General features: G+C 42.8%; 1 protein-coding gene across 7 annotated transcripts in view; it reads left to right on the top strand.

Moving 5' to 3' along the window:
* The window catches only part of fermt2 (FERM domain containing kindlin 2), a 119,295-nt gene that overhangs the window by 77,490 nt on the left and 24,873 nt on the right, over window positions 1-16,932 (top strand). For all 7 annotated transcript variants that reach the window (XM_055640430.1, XM_055640426.1, XM_055640433.1 and 4 more), the window contains 4 exons: window positions 6,900-7,034; window positions 8,240-8,289; window positions 11,802-11,926; window positions 16,716-16,822. In XM_055640430.1, the coding sequence (XP_055496405.1) occupies window positions 6,900-7,034; window positions 8,240-8,289; window positions 11,802-11,926; window positions 16,716-16,822 (417 nt within the window). The remainder of the gene's footprint in view (window positions 1-6,899; window positions 7,035-8,239; window positions 8,290-11,801; window positions 11,927-16,715; window positions 16,823-16,932) is intronic.

The raw sequence follows: 16,932 nt of genomic DNA, 5'->3' as shown, positions 1-16,932 counted from the left end.
TAATGGAGGATTGATTGATTATTGAAAGATACAGCCTGGAAATAAGCCCTTTAATCCATTGGGTCCATGCCGACCATCGATCACCTGTTCGCACTAGTTGTGTGTTACCCAGGTTTTGCATCCACACCTTATACAACAGTGGCAATGTACAGAAGTCAATTAACCTACAAATGTGTTTGACTTTGGGACGTAGAAAGAAAAGGGGAAAGATGAGAGGGGAAATGTTTCTGACTTCATGAAACTGGGGCACATGGAGGAAACCCACGTGGTCACAGGGAGAATGTGCAAACTCCACACAGCCAACACCCGAGGACAGGATTGAACTCTGGTCTATGGTGCTGTGAGACAGCACTTCTACCAGCTGATGGGTCCAGTAGTTGGCATGTAAACAGTGACACCATTTATTGCAACCCTTTATTCCAAAGGTGCTTTATTTATTTCGACCCAACTTGCCCACACCGACCAACGTGTCCCATTTACACTCGTCATTTGTCATTTAGCTTTGCTATATATTTCTTATTGATTAACGATACTTTTAAATTATTTTTTAAATTTTCCTTTTAAGAAATACTAAATTAAATCCATTTATTCTCTTTAAATGGGTCAGATATTCCAAAGACACTTTACAACATTGAAACTTGCCAGCGACCATGGCAAACAATCAAACCCTGACAGGATGTCTTGAGGCCTGGACAAGACTGTCTATATTCAGGTTGATGTGGTGGTGTGAATGAGTCATCCATGTGGTTCAGTAACTGGTTTAGTCATGCGAATGTGACACATGGAAAATGAGCACCAGATCCAGAAATCCACGGCAGTTCTTTTGCGCCCAATGTGGAAGTTCCAAATTATTTGCCCAAAACCAATATACTTGGTTGGGGAAGGTAATATCCGGGTTTATTCGAGTGCTTGTTCATCTGTCAAATGGCAACTGAATTTTCACACTTTCTAGGCAATTCCTTCTTTGAAAAATGTGGCAAGTGAGATGTGGATATAGGTGGGAGCGGTTGGTGGTTCTGAACTTAGATCTGTGTATGATCTGCATTTAAAATGAAATGCTCTTAGCCTTTTTGGGGTCCAAACCCTGAGTACCTTCTTCCTGAAGGGAGGCGCTGTTGAACCTCTGAATCCTTCACCATGGTGCTCTGGCAATGATTACAGCATGAGAAAGTGGCATTATACACACCACGTTTCTCCTTCCTCTCTTCCCTGTGTCCCACCTGGATGCATATTTCTCCCACTGTCCCGCCCCTCCCCATGCCCTTCCTTCCACCTATATCCCTTGGGTTGGGCAAATGGGACTAGCCCAGTGTGCCAACTTGGCCGGCATGAACAAGGTGGACCAAAGCATGTGCGGACATCCCGTGGGGTGGATGGGGGGAGCATGTCCCTACCATGTTTTTGATAGGTGGGGGACAACCCCCCGCCCCATTTTTTACCCCCCCCCCCCCCCCCCCCCCCCCCCCCCCCCCCCCCCCCCCCCCCCCCCCCCCCCCCCCCCCCCCCCCCCCCCCCCCCTCCCCCCCCCACCCCCCCCCCCCCCCCCCCCCCCCCCCCCCCCCCCCCCCCCCATGTTTTATAATCCGGATTTTGAAATTCGGTGAAAAAAATCTATTAAAATCTCCGCTTTCTGCGAGACAGTGGGGGTGTCACAGTTAAGCGCTTGTTAAATGTCTATTAACATCATATTAACACAATGTGCCACCACTTGTGTTTTGACCTTCAAGTATTACGGATGGTATTCACTGAGAATTTCTTAAGGCTGTCTGCTGCGGATACAATTAGCATTTGAACTAATTGGATGTATTGGTGGATGGGAAAGATTTAAACGGGTATCGGATTTAAATGGGTCAGGTCATTAAGGGATCCGGTCGAACAGGTTTCCTGGCGGGCTTGCGGGGAAGTCCCTCATTCACGGTCACTCACGTTGTTTAATATGTTTTTTCCTTCTCTCTCCCCTCCAAGGTTGGTTCTTCTGTTTGCCTTTATCTGCTTCAGTTTTATTTGTTTAAGTATTATATATCACATAGCTTTTGCAAGATTCAAACGGGTATCAGGTGCTTTCTAAGAGCTGAATCGGCCCGTTCGCTGTGTCTTTCATCGCCCGGCGCGGTTTAAAATCAATCAGCTGCTTCGAAGGCGATAGAGGCTCCCGATATTGCAGGCCCCCCGCCGGCCGATTTTAAGCAGCGCCGGGCGATGAAAGGCCCCGCGAACGGGCCGATTCAAGCCCCACGATTTGTGGCGGACGAAACTGCTGTTGCAGGAGTTCGGAGTTGGTCACTAACCAGGTCAGCTCCCGATATTACCGTCCACAGGGCCCATGGCCGAAGCCTCATGCGCGTGTCTTGTGTGTGCGCATGCATGCGGCCACCAAGAAGCCGCGCCCCAAAATTGTGGTTCCCCTCCCACCCCCTATGTTTTGTCAGCGATTTCCACCTCTGGACCAAAGGGCCTCTTTCCATGCTGTAAAGCTCTGTGACTAGTTCAGTCCAAATGATATCATGGTTTTCAAAAGTGCTTTCCTTTTGACTTCCTTATTTGACTTTGTATTTAGCCAGCCAGAATGTTAGAAACATAAACCACTGCTTGTCACTTCAGGTTGTTTTTTGTGTGGCTTTGCTTCCTGAGAAAAATGTGCCAACTGTCCACAGGATAATGGTTTTCCCAGCTGTGGGCTCCACAACCATCACTGCATGCTGTGACCTTGCTCTACCACCCACCACCTCACCTTCCTGCTCCCAACTTCAAGCCGCATAATATTGTCAGAAACGTTGATTATTAGCAGGTGTTGAAATACATGTTAGGCTTTGGGTACATCCACTATTGAGGGTTTTAGAGGCCAAAAGTGAAATTTGTGGTTTTGTGTACCTTTAATCTAATCTCGTGCTTTCAGAGTCAACAGGGTTTAATTGTCACATGTAATGGCAAGGGAACAGTAAAATTGGTACTTGGTGTAGCTTAACAGCCCCATTAATGCAATAACACACAGATACATATATAATAATCAGTAAAACTAAGTAACCATCAACAATCAGTAATACTAGGTTAATAGACCATAATAGTACAACAAATTCCGTGGACATAGTCTTAGACCATAGACACAGCCCATAGAAGATCACAGTTGCTGAGATTAGTGTTCTACAGTGTTCAAGAGCCTGATGATGCTGGAAAGAAGCTGTCCTTGAGCCTGGTACTCACGGATTTCTGGCTCAAGTACATTCTTCCTGATGGCAGTGAAATGAGAACATGGCCAATGTGGTGTGGGTCTTTGATGATATTGGCTGCCATTTTAAGGCACTGCTTCATGTGGGAAGGTTAAAAGCTGTGAGGGACCAATCTTTAATCTCCTTCGTTCCTCTGCATTTGTTTCACCAAACCAAACCGTGATGCGACCAGTCAGTATGCTCTCTACCGTACGCCTGTATTTAGCCACATACATATCAGATCTCCTGAATATTCCGAGGAGGTAAAAGCATTGGTGGCCTTTCTTTATGATTGCATCAATGTGCTGTTGGTCCTGTCATTTTACTTTTTTTCTGAACCATTTTGAAGAGATATAATCATATTCAACATTTTCTGACACGTGTCCAACTAAAAATGCAAGCAAGTAGTGATTTCAAAATCTATTGAGATGAAAAATCTGAATTTAATTCCCAAATTAATACTACATTTTAAACCTGATTCGTCTTCAGCACTGTGTGACTCAAAATGTGATGGGTATGTGATAATTGTGCCCTGTAGTGAACCAACCCATGTGATAAAATAGTCAGTTAGCACTTCTTTGTATCTTTGCAACCTTTGACTGGAAATTCCACCCCTCCAGTAGTTTCTTTCTGCGAAATGGGGTGTCCCTTTTTAAAATAGTCCAGCAGCTGGTTCTGCTGGTCTCCTGTCTTATCATTGTCATGTGCTGGTGGGTGCATGCATGCAGTGATACCGACCCTACAATTGTTAATGCGATTTGTCTCTGAGCTCTGAGCCCCCAGTCATTAATTTGAGTGCATGGAGCCCACTGCCTTGTCGGTCTATGTTCCTGCTGTTGCACCTGCACTGCACAAGGGAGAAGTAGAACTTGGAGAATCGTTTTTGCAGCTGTTGCCAGGATTACTGAGACGGGCAGAAACCAATCGATTTATTTTAGCGATGTTGAGTTTGTGTGGAGCAAATGCAGCAGCTGGAACCTTTTACTTTTATTTCGGGTGGGTGGAAGGTAGGAAGAATTTATTTTTGCCTTTGATTTGATTTGTAATGGCAGGCATACTCTGTCTCACTGCTTCATAGCAAATGTGGGTTGTTAGAAGGGCACACCTTTTGCAAGGCATTTTCAGAGGAGTCACGATGGCTGAAATTTTAGATTGGGTAGCACTTAAGGATGAGGTGGATCATTGTAAATTTCCCTTCCACCAAAATAAAAAACACGACAAATCAAATTGAAATAAAAATGTGATTTTTCTGTCATGTGGGATGTTTGCATCTGTGGGAAGATCAGCATTTATTACCCATCCCTGACTGCCCCTGTGTAGGTTTCAGTGAATTACTACCAGCGCTTTGGTTTTTATAGCCCATCTATACTTATAATTGCATACTCCAGGTAGTATTGAATAAATCCTCAGATTTCTGTTTACTGGATGAACATTCAGATAGGTATAGTGGGAATCAACCAGGGAATACTCTGAAACTCAGCAACTTCGGTCTAAAACTAATGTACTAAATGGTAAAGGAAACTTGATTAATTGGTAAAAATTGGGAGATGGTCTGTGGCTGACATTTGTGGGAATATTGCACAATTCTCAGCAAAGCTATGTCATTTGAGGAGTAAAAATGAAAGATGATCCATCCTTGGTGAAATTAAACTAAGCGCGGTATCAAATTGAAATAAAACACATGCAAGGTTGAAATGACTTTTGAATGTCAGGGGATTTAAATGGGTGAATCAGGCAGAGGATGACTAAATAATAATAAAAAGGGAGAAAATTATGTTAACTGGCAAGAAATAGAGGAGTTTTTATAAGTGCTGTATATATCAATAAATAAAAAAAAAAACAGGATGAGAGTTAGAATTCAAACTGAGGAAATGGCAAAGACTGAACAAATATTTAGTATTTTCTTCATTGTAGATAATGGTAAACAGTCTCAATAATAGTAGACAATTAGAGCAAAACAAAGGAGTCAAAATGAAGGGTGCAATGAAATTCCTTGTTTCATGAAGCTCACAAACAGTATACATACAGTAATGATAAATACACCAATAGGTACAACAACTGGTAGCAAACAGCAGAATAGGGCAAGATTATAGTGCAGTGTAAAGGTGGTGCAAAAATAAATTGAAGTACAGTAATACCCAAGAAAGTAAAAATGCTGCGCTGTGTCCTTTCGAAGGGACCTGGTTAGGTTGCTGATGTTGTGGATGCCTTGGAACTTGAAGCTGTTGCCCATCTTTAGAGGTGTTCAGTTGATGAGGACAGGGTTGTGTTCACCCCCCCCTCGCTTCTTTATATCAATAACCATTCTTCTTCCTGATGTTAAGGGCTAGGTTGTTGTCCTGACACAAGGTTCTTGATTTACTTTCCATCTTTGTCGCAGTTATTGTTGATACAGCCGAAAGCGATGATGTCGTCAGTGAACTTGAAGATCGAGTTGGCGCTGTACTTGGCCACACAGTCATGGGCATAGAGAGTGTACAGCAGGAGACTAAGCGCTGAGGATCAGAGTGAAGGAATACTTATCACTAATTCTAAGCAGCTGTGGTCTGCCAGTCAGGAAGTCCAGAAGTCACTTCCAGAGTTTATGGATGAAAATACTCGCTGTTACGGTGCGGTAGACCAATAGGATTCTGACATAGGAATTAATATTGTCAAAATGGTTCAGAGCTGCAGTCACGTTGACAGGTAATGGTGGTAGATGGCAGAATGGATTAAGTTGAACAGTTGATGCAACATTAGGATTTTTAGAATCCTTCAATAAGGTGCCATATGAGGTGATTCAATTAATTAAAATTGCACACCATCTAAACTGAAGTGCAGATTGAGAATTGGCCCACAGATAGAAGACAGTGAGTAGGAACAATCGGGATTTGCTACACATACGAGATGTGCAGTGATGAAAGTGGAATGCTAAAGGACTTTTGTGCCACAGGGAATAGCAAACTGAATCCCAACACATTTCTGACATAATAAATAATGTCAATGATATAAATTCAGTATAGATGGTGAGAAATACAGTCCGATATCAAATCCTTAAATGTATCTGTTCTCACCGCATCAACCATTTGCCTGATGCATGTAAAGAATCGGGATGGCAATTGGGAGGTGGGGACCATCACTGAATCCCCGTGCCTGGAGAGAGGCTTCAGGATGAATGGAATAAATTAAGTGTACAGGCTTCCCAATGATGTAAAGCCGATGGCAATGGTGGGGACCATCAGCCCCGTGCCTGGAGAGAGGCTTCAGGATGAATGGAATAAATTAAGTGTACAGGCACGGGCGTGAAGTATTGCGTAGAGAAATGTAAGGTCTGCCTTGTTGTCATGGGATCTGTTAGATGCATCTGAGAAGGAAGATGAAGCTCAAATGTTGGAGCTTTCTGACACCCAGTGTTGGTCCAGGCCTGAAATACGTCCTCTAAACTCAAATCAACCTAAAACCTTCTGCTGGGCAAGAATGCCACGTCTGACATCTAACACCTCGGTATTATTAATGGCCAAACGTTAAACTGGACATACCATTCAGTTTAATACGGCACTGTGCAATGACGTCCTGTCTTCTGTTCAATTAAATGATTAAGAATTCTTACCGCAGTTTTTGTTCCCGGCACTTTACATTTTGTTTTTTTTTTAGATTAAAATTGCTTGTATGAAAAAAAAAACCCCGATCACATGGCAATTTTCTTTCCTCTAGTACCACATCAATAAGTTATCCATTATGTCATCTGAGAATCACATGAACAACAGTGAAAAGGAAGTGGATGAAGTGGATGCAGCGCTTTCTGACCTGGAGATCACTTTGGAAGGAGGCAAAACATCAACCATTCTGGTACGTACTGTCTCAGCTGCAAGTTTTACCCAGTGGGTTAAAGGGCAATTTGTTGTGATCCAGAAATCAGATCACCAAAACTAGAGCGTGCAAACATGTCTGGCAGCTAGAGTTATCCAAAATATTGAACGCTGGTTACATCACTCTTCCTGTTGTCAAGACAAATGGACTTTAATCCAGATAAGTTTGTGCTCATGCATTTTGGGGGCATCAAGTGCTAACAGGACGAATATCTGTAAATACCAGTGACATCAGGAGATGATGTACAGAAGAATCTTGGGGTGCAAGTTCATAGCTTCCTGATGCAGTTGGATAGGGTAGTGAAGAAAGTATTCAGCTTTCTTGCCTTCATTGGCCAAGGCATTGAGTAATAAGAGTTGGGATGTCATCTGTACAACAAATTTGTCAAATTGCAACTGGGGTATTGTGAACCATACTGGTCGCCACACTACTGGAGGAATGTGCTAGCATTGGAAAGAGTACAGAGGAGGTTCATCAGGATGTTGCCTGGGGAACATGGTGGGGTTGGTCGGGGGCTGCAGTTATACAGTTGGATGAGCTGGGTTTATTCTCACTGGAACATAGGAAGCTGAAGGCTGACCTTTACTAGAAGTTTATAAAATGATGAAGAGCATAGAGAGGGGAAATCGCCAGTTTATTTCTTCTGGGTTGGGGGAATTGCAAAATAAGAGGGCATTGGTTTATGGTGAGAATGGGGGATATTTAACAAATCTGGGACCAAATTTCATGCATGCAATGTGGTGGTTGAATTAGTTGACTGAGGGGAATGGTCAAGGCAGATACAATTACAATGTTTAAAGATACTTGGATAGGAAAAGAGTAGCGGGATACAGGCAATGCAAGCAACTGGGATAAGTGCATGGATTATCCATGCTTCATGATTAGCATGGATGCTTTGATCTGAAGGGCCCTTCCCTGTGCTGTACAACGATTGCTCTAAATAATATACTTCTATCATAAACCCTGATAAAATTCCTCGTGTGTGTCTTGGTAGTGTTACTCTGGCATTTTTACAATTCTTCCTTGCAAAAACTAATGGCTGTCACTTAAATTGGAAACCATTTGAAATATTCCGTTAACAGCCTACAGATATCTGCACTAAGTTTAGTTTTCAATTGGTGATCAATGGGTTTTATTGTTTTATCAAAATTAGCTTGTTAACTTGGAATTTGTTCTTCTTTCAGGGTGACATCACTTCTATTCCTGAACTGGCCGACCATTTAAAAGTTTTCAAGTAAGATTTTATTTTTCTGTTTTGACTAATTTTGTCCCTTTTGGAACCTAGGACTTTATTCCTTGGAGCCAGGCTAGGTCTTTATTCCATGGAGCTCAGGGTTCTGAGGGGTAAACTTGTAGAGCTGTATAATATCATGACATCGTAGAGGTGTATAACATCTTAACATCAAGTTGGGCCGAAGGGCCTGTTTCCACACTCTATGACTATGAGGGGAATCGATAGAGTGAATGCACACAGGCTTTCCCCCAGGGTAGGGGAATCAAAAACTAGAGGGCATAGATTTACAGCGAGGGAGAAACGATTTAATAGGAGGGGCAACATTCTCACACGCAAGGTGGTGCGTTTCTGGAACAAGCTGACAGAGGAAGTAATTGAGGCAGTTACAATAAGAAACATTTTTTATTAAATATGCAACAGGAAAATATGGACTTAGGCCCACCGAGTCAACGCCGACCATCGATTACCCATTCATGCGAGTTTTATGTTATCCCACTTACAAAGACTAATTAACCTACGAACCCGCATGTCTTTGGGATGACAGGTACGTGGATAGGAAAGGTTTAGAGAGACGAATCAACCATGGGAAAATGTGACTAGTTTAGATGGGACATCTTGGTCGGCATGTACAAGATAGGCTGAAGGGCCTATTATTCCCGTGCTCTATGACTTTATCTTTCCTTTTAATTTATTTTCACCACATTCAAGCATCTTGATCCAAATGAGCAGATTATTGTATTATGCATTTGCCCCATCAGGCTTTGCTGACTTAATTACAGAATGCAAACCATTTGGTCTCTCTTTCTTGATGAGAAATAGAGGGCAGATTTTACTTGTAGAAGTTCTGTTTGTTTAATGCAATTTGTTTGTTTAAAGCACAGTAGCGCAGCTGGTATAGCCACAGCCTCACAGCGCCAGAGACCCATGTTCGATCCTGACTTCGGGTGCTGCCTGATAGAGATTGCATGTTTTCCCCATGACTGCGTGGGTTTCTTCAGGTGCTCCTATTTCCTTCCATAGCCCAAAAGACATGCAGGTTTCTGGGTTAATTTGTCTCTAAATTGTCCCTAGTCTGTATGGAGTGGATGAGAAAGTGGGTAACATAAAACTAGTATGAATGGGTAATCGGTGGTCACCGTAGACTCGGTGGGCCGAAGGGCCTGTTTCCTTGCTGCATTTCTAAACTTAGCCAGAACTCAAATTTGCCCATAACAAATGAGCATTATGGCAGGTAAGTCCCAGAACAGAACAGCTTTTTAAAATTGAAATTTGTTTTGCTCTGAATGTTAGGCTACACTGCTGTACTTGATATATTTTATTCTCAGTTTAAATATCAGCATGAGAATGGCACAAAGACATTGATTACTGTCTATCATGTGTGACCACCTGGGTTGGATGGGGGATGAGAGGGGAGGGAAATCAAGGACGGACTATGCAAAGTAAACTGATACCTTGCACAATGCAGTCCTGTGAGTCCTCAGCAAATTACAGTAATAGGGCATATTTTCAGAAACCTCTAGCATATAATATATTCAAAAACGTTCATGGTGAATGGACTTACTAATTTGCTCCTAGGGTGTTCGAGCATATCTGAGTTTGGAGGGAGAACTGGCATCTGTAAGTAGGGAGTAGAATGCAAACTTCCCCCAAGCATCCTCTTGTGTTATTGGAGGTGAGGGAGTACCCTGGAATGGATGATTTTGCAGGATTAAAGCACTGTGACAGTTGCCTCAAAACTCCAAAGGATTTGTTCTTACTGCGATCAGCATTGACCAGTTGGAGTTTAATTGAATGATGTTGAAAGATGCTGGTGTGTTTTTGACTACAAGCGTTTGTAGGTTAATTTGCCTCTGTGGTTGGGAAAGTGCCATAACATAGAACTAGTGTGAATGGGTGATCAATGGTGGGTGTGGACTTGGTGGCTCGAAGGGGCCATTTCCTTGCTGTATTCTTTCAATCAATCAAGAGTACAGTGTTCCCGATGTTGGGGGAGTCCAGAACCAGGGGCCACAGTATAAGAATAAGGGTAAGCCATTTAGAACGGAGATGAGGAAACACTTTTTCACACGGAGAGTTGTGAGTCTGTGGAATTCTCTGCCTCGGAGGGCAGTGGAGGCCGGTTCACTGGATACTTTCATGAGAGAGCTTGATAGGGCTCTTAAAGATAGCGGACTCAGGGGATATAGGGAGAAGGCTGGAACGGGGTACTGATTGTGGATGATCAGCCATGATCACATTGAATGGCGGTGCTGGCTTGAAGGGCCAAATGGCCTACTCCTGCACCTGTTGTCTATTTAAAAACTCCCTGCTGTGCCCCCCTCCTGATTTTAGCTTGTACGTTCTCCACTGCTAAATAGGGTGCAGATCAGTATATATAGAAACATATAAAATAGGTGCAGGAGTAGGCCATTCGGCCCTTCAAGGCAGCACCGCCATTCAATATGATCATGGCTGATCATCCCTTGATTCCCTAAGCCCCAAGAGCCAAATCTAACCGAACACAATGTAAACATCTGATAATTTGCCAACAAGTTGATGAATTGTTTCTTTTTAGATTTATATAGATGTTATAAGAGCAAAACCTTGGGTCAATACCCAAGACGGCAATCTTTCTCAGTGCTGATTTGCAGATTTGGTATTTGTGTTCTGGAAGTTGTGGCTTATCCAAGATCTTCAAAAGTTGTAAAATTTGTAAAAAGCCACAATACACTCAGAGGTTTTATTTCATTTATTTTCCACACTCACAGATATTATGCTTCTAAATGGAGGATATTGCAGTGGTGAAGAAAATGCCATTGCTTTTATATAATGTTATTTAATTTTGTCATTTTTATGGATTGATAGGAAAACTATTAAAAAAAATATGACCTCAGTGGCACTAGATAATAAATCTAGGCAGCAAGTCATGTGAAGGTGACAACATCATTGCTAGAATTATTGCAGGACGTTGGTGAGGCCGCACTTGGAGTATTGTGTTCAGATTTTGGTCATCGTGCTGTAGGCAGGATGTTAGAATGCAAAGAAGGTTTACAAACATGTTGCCAGGATTTGTGAGCCTAGGCTATAGGGGCAGGTTGGGCAGGCTAGGAGTGCAGAAGACTGATGGGTGATCTTACAGATAACATCAGGAGGGCAATAGATAAGGCCTTGTCTTTTTCTAATGTTTGGGGAATCAAGAACTAGAGGGCATATGTTTGAGGTGAGAGGGGATAGATTTAATAGGAACCTGAGAAGCAAAATGTATACTCAAGAAGGTGGTGAGTATGTGGAACGAGCTGCCAGAGGAAGTAGTTGAAGCGATTACAATAACAACATTTAATAGACTACAGGGATAGAAGGGTTTAGAGGGTTATGGGCCAAACGTGGGCAAATGGGTCTAGCAACAGTAAGATGGGCATCTTGGTTGGCTTGGACAAGTTGGGCTGAAGGGTCTGTTTCAGTGTTATATGACTGTAAAAAATGGTTAAATGCTGTTTTTGTTTTTCTCTCTTTGAAAATAATCTGTCCTGCAGACCAAAGAAATTAACTTTAAAAGGTTACAAACCATACTGGTGCACATTCAAAGACACCTCCATTTCCTGCTACAAAAACAAAGATGAATCCCATGGACCCCCAGCTCATCAAATGAACTTGCGAGGTGAGGGCTACTTGTTAATGCTTCATAATAAGACGGCTTGCAGTATCCATTGGCAACGACCGAAAAGCTCTCCAGTAAGAGGAAGTGACACACAATAAGGCAGGGCGACAAGTAATAAGGGCACTGAGCAATACAGACCCCGTGAGTCACAGCTGGTCGATGTTTCTGGAAATGAAATGAATGAACTTTAATACTTTCCACTTTATCGTTGGTTCCCCATGGAATATGGAGTAAATATCCAGTGTTCAGATTTATTATTGTTTTGCAAGCTATCCAAACAGATCAGAGAGACCATACATGGATACATTCAAGTCAAATTCAAATACAATAAAGAGAGCAAAGGGAAATATACAGTGCAGATTATAGTTCTCAGTATTGTCATGCACCAGTTCCAGAGACAAAGTGTAATGTCCTCAAGGGGTAGAAGTGAATCCAGCAGTACCCTAGCTTATGCATGGACAGGTCAGAAACTTGATAACAGAGAGGAAGTATCTGTTCCTGAGTCTGGTGGTGTGCACTTTCCAGCTTCTATTTCTTCTGCTGGATGGGAGCAGGGAGAAGAAGGAATAACTGGGGTGGGAAAAAGTATTTGATTATGTTGGGTGCTTTCCCAATGCAGTGTACTAAATAATAATAATACATTAATTGTATAGCACATTTAAAAACAACTCGCTTTGACCAAAGTGCTTCACATCAGTGCAGATACTAATTTGATACATACAACGTTAGACAGACCTAACAATACATACATAAGCTGTTTACTTCGCCCCCTCAGAGGGGCTCAAAAACGCTAGGGAGTAGAAATATGTTTTGAGTCGTGACTTAAAGGAGTCGATGGTGGGGGCAGTTCTGATGAGGAGCAGGATGCTGTTCCACAGTCTAGGTGCTGCAAACGGCAAAAGCGCGGTCACCCCTGAGCTTAAACCCAGACCGCGGGATAGTCAGTAGCCCCAAGTCGGCCGACCCGAGGGTCCTGGAGGTAGAGTGGTGGGTTAGAAGATTTGAAGTTGATTCTGTACTGTACTGGGAGCCAGCAAAGAGAGGCCACGATCGGGGTGATGGGGTTCCTTTTACGGGTACCCATCAGAAGTCTTGCTGCGGCGTTTTGGACCAATTGCAGACGGGACAGGGATGATTGGCTGATGACAGTGTAGAGGGAGTTGCAGTAGTCAAGGTGGGAGAAGTTGAATGGGGCATAGGATGGAGCCTTGTGGAACCCCACAGAAAAGGCTAGCTGGGGAAGAGAAATAATTGTCTATGTTGGTAGAGAAACTCCTGTTTTTTAGGTAGGAAACGAACCAGCTCAGGCATTGCCATCAACACCAGCCCCGTACCGGAGATGGTCAATTAGGATGTTATAGTCCATTGTATCAAACACTGTGCTGAGGTCGAGAAGGAGCAGGATTGCACAGTCACTGGAGTCGATAGCGAGAAGGGGGTCGTTATGTACCTTCAACAAGGCAGACTGTTTGCTGTGGTGGGCCCTGAAACCTGATTGGAAACTTTCCAGGATGGAATTTTGGTGTAGCTAAGGCATTAGTTTGTCTAGAATTACCTTTTCAAGGACTTTTAAGCGAAAAGGCAGTTTGGAAATAGGTCTGTAGTTACGGGTCAAGGTGGGGTCTAGGTTAGGTTTTTTCAGGAGGGACTGGACCACCGCGTGCTTGAAACAGGTTGGAACAGTGCCAGTGGCCAGAGAACTGTTGATGATAGAGAGGATGCTGGGACCAGCTATTGCAAAGACATCCTTCAGAAGGGCAATGGGAACAACATCAAGGGGGCAGGTTGCAAGTTTCATAGTGGAGACAAGCTTTACAAGGGAGGATAGTGTAACGGGTGGGAAACAGTTTAATTTAGAAGAACAGACCAAAGTGACAGCTAGGTCACGGGTGGGAGGGGAAATATTCGTTCTAATGTTCTCAACTTTGCTGGTGAAAAATGTAGAGAATTCTTCGCACTTGGCAGATTCTTTGCACTTGGGACCCAGCTACTGGGGGCGGGACATTTGACAGAGGTAATAGTACTAAATAGGACCTTGGAATTTTGAGCGTTTTTGGAAATAAGGTTGGAAAAGTATTGTGTTCTCGCAGACTTTACTCCTTCCTGGTATTTGAGAAGATTGTTTCTCAGAAATTCGAAATAAATTTGAAGCTTATCACATTCGTACTTCCGTTCTGATTTTCTGCAGTCTCTTCTTAGGGCTCTGGTGGTGTCATTAAGCCAAGGCCAGCCTTTAGGCTTGGGCTTTTTCATTTTAAGAGGAGCAACAGAATCCAGGATGGAAGAGCAAGTGGTATTGAATTAAAAAATGAGATCGTCAGTGCTGAGATAGGGGGGAGAAGCCTCGATGGTGCAGATGTCGGGAGCAGCTATGAGAGCCTCAGAGAACTTACTGGCAATCAATGAGTTTATGTAGCGGGAGTAGTGAACAGGGAGATGGGATTTTGAGGGAGAGAAAGGCAGAGATTCATCAAATATAATTGCACTATGATCTGACAGACACGCATCAATAATTTCTACATTACAAATTGGGAGACCGGACGATAGCACCAGGTCGAGTGTATGGCCAAGCTTGTGAGTGGGTCTAGTGGTAAGTAGAGTCAGATTGAAGGACTCAACCAGGTGCATAAATTCACTCACCAGAGGCTTGGTAGGACAGCAGACATGAATGTTAAAATCACCAAGAATTAAGACTCAGTCAAATTTGGGCAAAAGACTAGAGATAAGATCAGCAAATTGGGTGATAAAGTCCTTATGCATTTTTGGTGGGCGATATTCAAGAACAATTAAGAGCGGATAGACTAGACCTACTATAATTAGTTGCACTTCGAAACTGAAGAAATTATCAGCGTTCAGGAGGTGGCAGTTGAAATGATTCTTAAACACAGTGGCTAGGCCCCCACCGTGTCCGGAGAGCCTGGGCGAGCTGAAAATGTTACAGTTATCAGGACAGAGTTCCACGAGTGGAGCAAGCTCACCAGGATTAAGCCGGGTTTAGCTCCGCTTGTGAAGTGTAGCACTTGGTGTAGAGTCAATGGTGGGAAGTCCAGTCTGTGTGATGGACTGGGCTACATCTACAAATCTCTGCTATTTCTTATGGACTTGGGCAGAGCTATTCGCAAACCAAGCTGTGACACAACCCAACAGTGTGCTTTCTATGATGTAACTAGACGTTTGCAACAGTCATTGGAGACATGCCAAATTTCCTCCGTCTTCTCCAGAGGTCTCGTTGGTGTGCCCTCATGGCTGTCACATCAATGTAGTTGGTCCACAAAAGATCCTTGGTAATATTAACGCCCCACATCACAAGCGGAGCTAAGAGGAAGACACGTCTTCCCTCTGCCATCCTGTTGGTGGGAAAATCGATATCGTCAACAGCCACTCCAATTCTCCAGAATCAAATGCCGTTAAAATAGTGTATCATTATATTCCTTGATATAAAAAACAAAAAATGCAAGAAACATACTTTCAGATCTGTTGTAGACCTGAAACGTTCATTTTGTTACTCATCACATAGATGTTGCTGGACATCCTAAATGTTGCCAGGATGTTCTGTTTTTGCTTCAGATTCCCAGCAACTTTCTTTTTTTTCTTTTTTTTTAATTGGTTTTCATACTCCTTCATACCCCAACAAATCCCTATCAATCCCAATCTTAAAACTTTCAGTTGACTTGCTATTTAGAGCACCTTTGTTGGAGAGAGTACAGATTCCTATTCTTCTACTGCAGTCTTTGCCACTTTAGCAAGGAGTGAGCAGTCCTGCAAATATTTTTTCTCAAACTGTGTAGGCCTCTGTGTGGTTTCAGTCACCAACAGTTATAGTGAACCACATCGCTCTTTTCCAGCTCCCTCCCCCTCTCAATCTGTCTGAGGAAGGTTCCTGACCTGAAATATTGTCCCTGCTCTCCACAGGTACTGCACAACTGCTGAGTTCCTCCAGCACTTTGTGTTTTGAACTATAATGAATAAATCTCATACAGGGAAAACATTTATTTGCTAACCCTGAGTCAAGAATCGTACATACAAAATCATCTTAGTCCATTGACCTTCTGTTCTTTCCCTTAAACCCATTAGAGCTGCTTGTTCCAACATCAACTAGAATTCCTGCAATTAAATCTGCTTTTCTGCTTCTCCCAACTTCATCTTTTGGAATGGTGTCACTTGTGTTTAACAGTTCTGTGAAATATTTGGAGTAGGAGGGAATGTTTCTATATCAACTGAACCAGTATTTGGCTATCAGTTTGCTTAAGTCAGGGCAGGGTGAACAGTCATCTAAATTATTTAGAGAGGAATTGCAAGAGGTTTTTTATACTCTGGTAGAACTCAATTTACTGCTCTGAATCAGATACTTAACCAGCCAATAATAATTTCAATATATGCAGTTGATTTTATTTTGAACTGATTTGATTTGTTACTAGAACATAGAACAGTATAGCACAGGAACAGGCCCTTCGGCCCACAATGTCTATGCCGAACATGATGCCAAGACCAATTCTTATCTGCCTGCACTTTGTCCAGATCTCACCGTTCCCTGCATATCCATGTGCCTATCTAAAAGTCTCTTAAACACCGCTATTGAATGCCCCAACCACTGTCCCTGGCAGGGCATTCCAGGCACCTTCAACCATCTGTGCAAAAAAACTAGCCCCACTCATCTCCTTCAAACTTTGCTCCTCTCACCTTAAATTTATGCCGTCTATTATAGAAAAAGCTATAAGTAATATGTTTGAAAAACTAGCCAGAATGACTATTGAAGTGAATAAGTTCTGCTATAATTTTTCCGGAACAGGTTGTGAAGTCACCCCTGATGTAAACATATCTAGCCAAAAGTTCAATATCAAGTTGCTGATTCCAGTGGCAGAGGGGATGAATGAAATCTGGCTGCGTTGTGACAATGTAAGTATTAATCTTGAGTTTATTGACTTTTTGGAATCCAAATTAAACTTGCTGCTGTGAAGATTGTTTACATTGTATTAGCCTGGCTTATGTATGAGAAGTGAAAATAC

The sequence above is a fragment of the Leucoraja erinacea genome, chromosome 9 (genome assembly GCF_028641065.1).
Source record: "Leucoraja erinacea ecotype New England chromosome 9, Leri_hhj_1, whole genome shotgun sequence".
Lineage (NCBI taxonomy): Eukaryota > Metazoa > Chordata > Chondrichthyes > Rajiformes > Rajidae > Leucoraja > Leucoraja erinaceus.
Note: the sequence above shows the minus strand (reverse complement) of the source record. Positions and strands in the feature narration are given on the sequence as shown.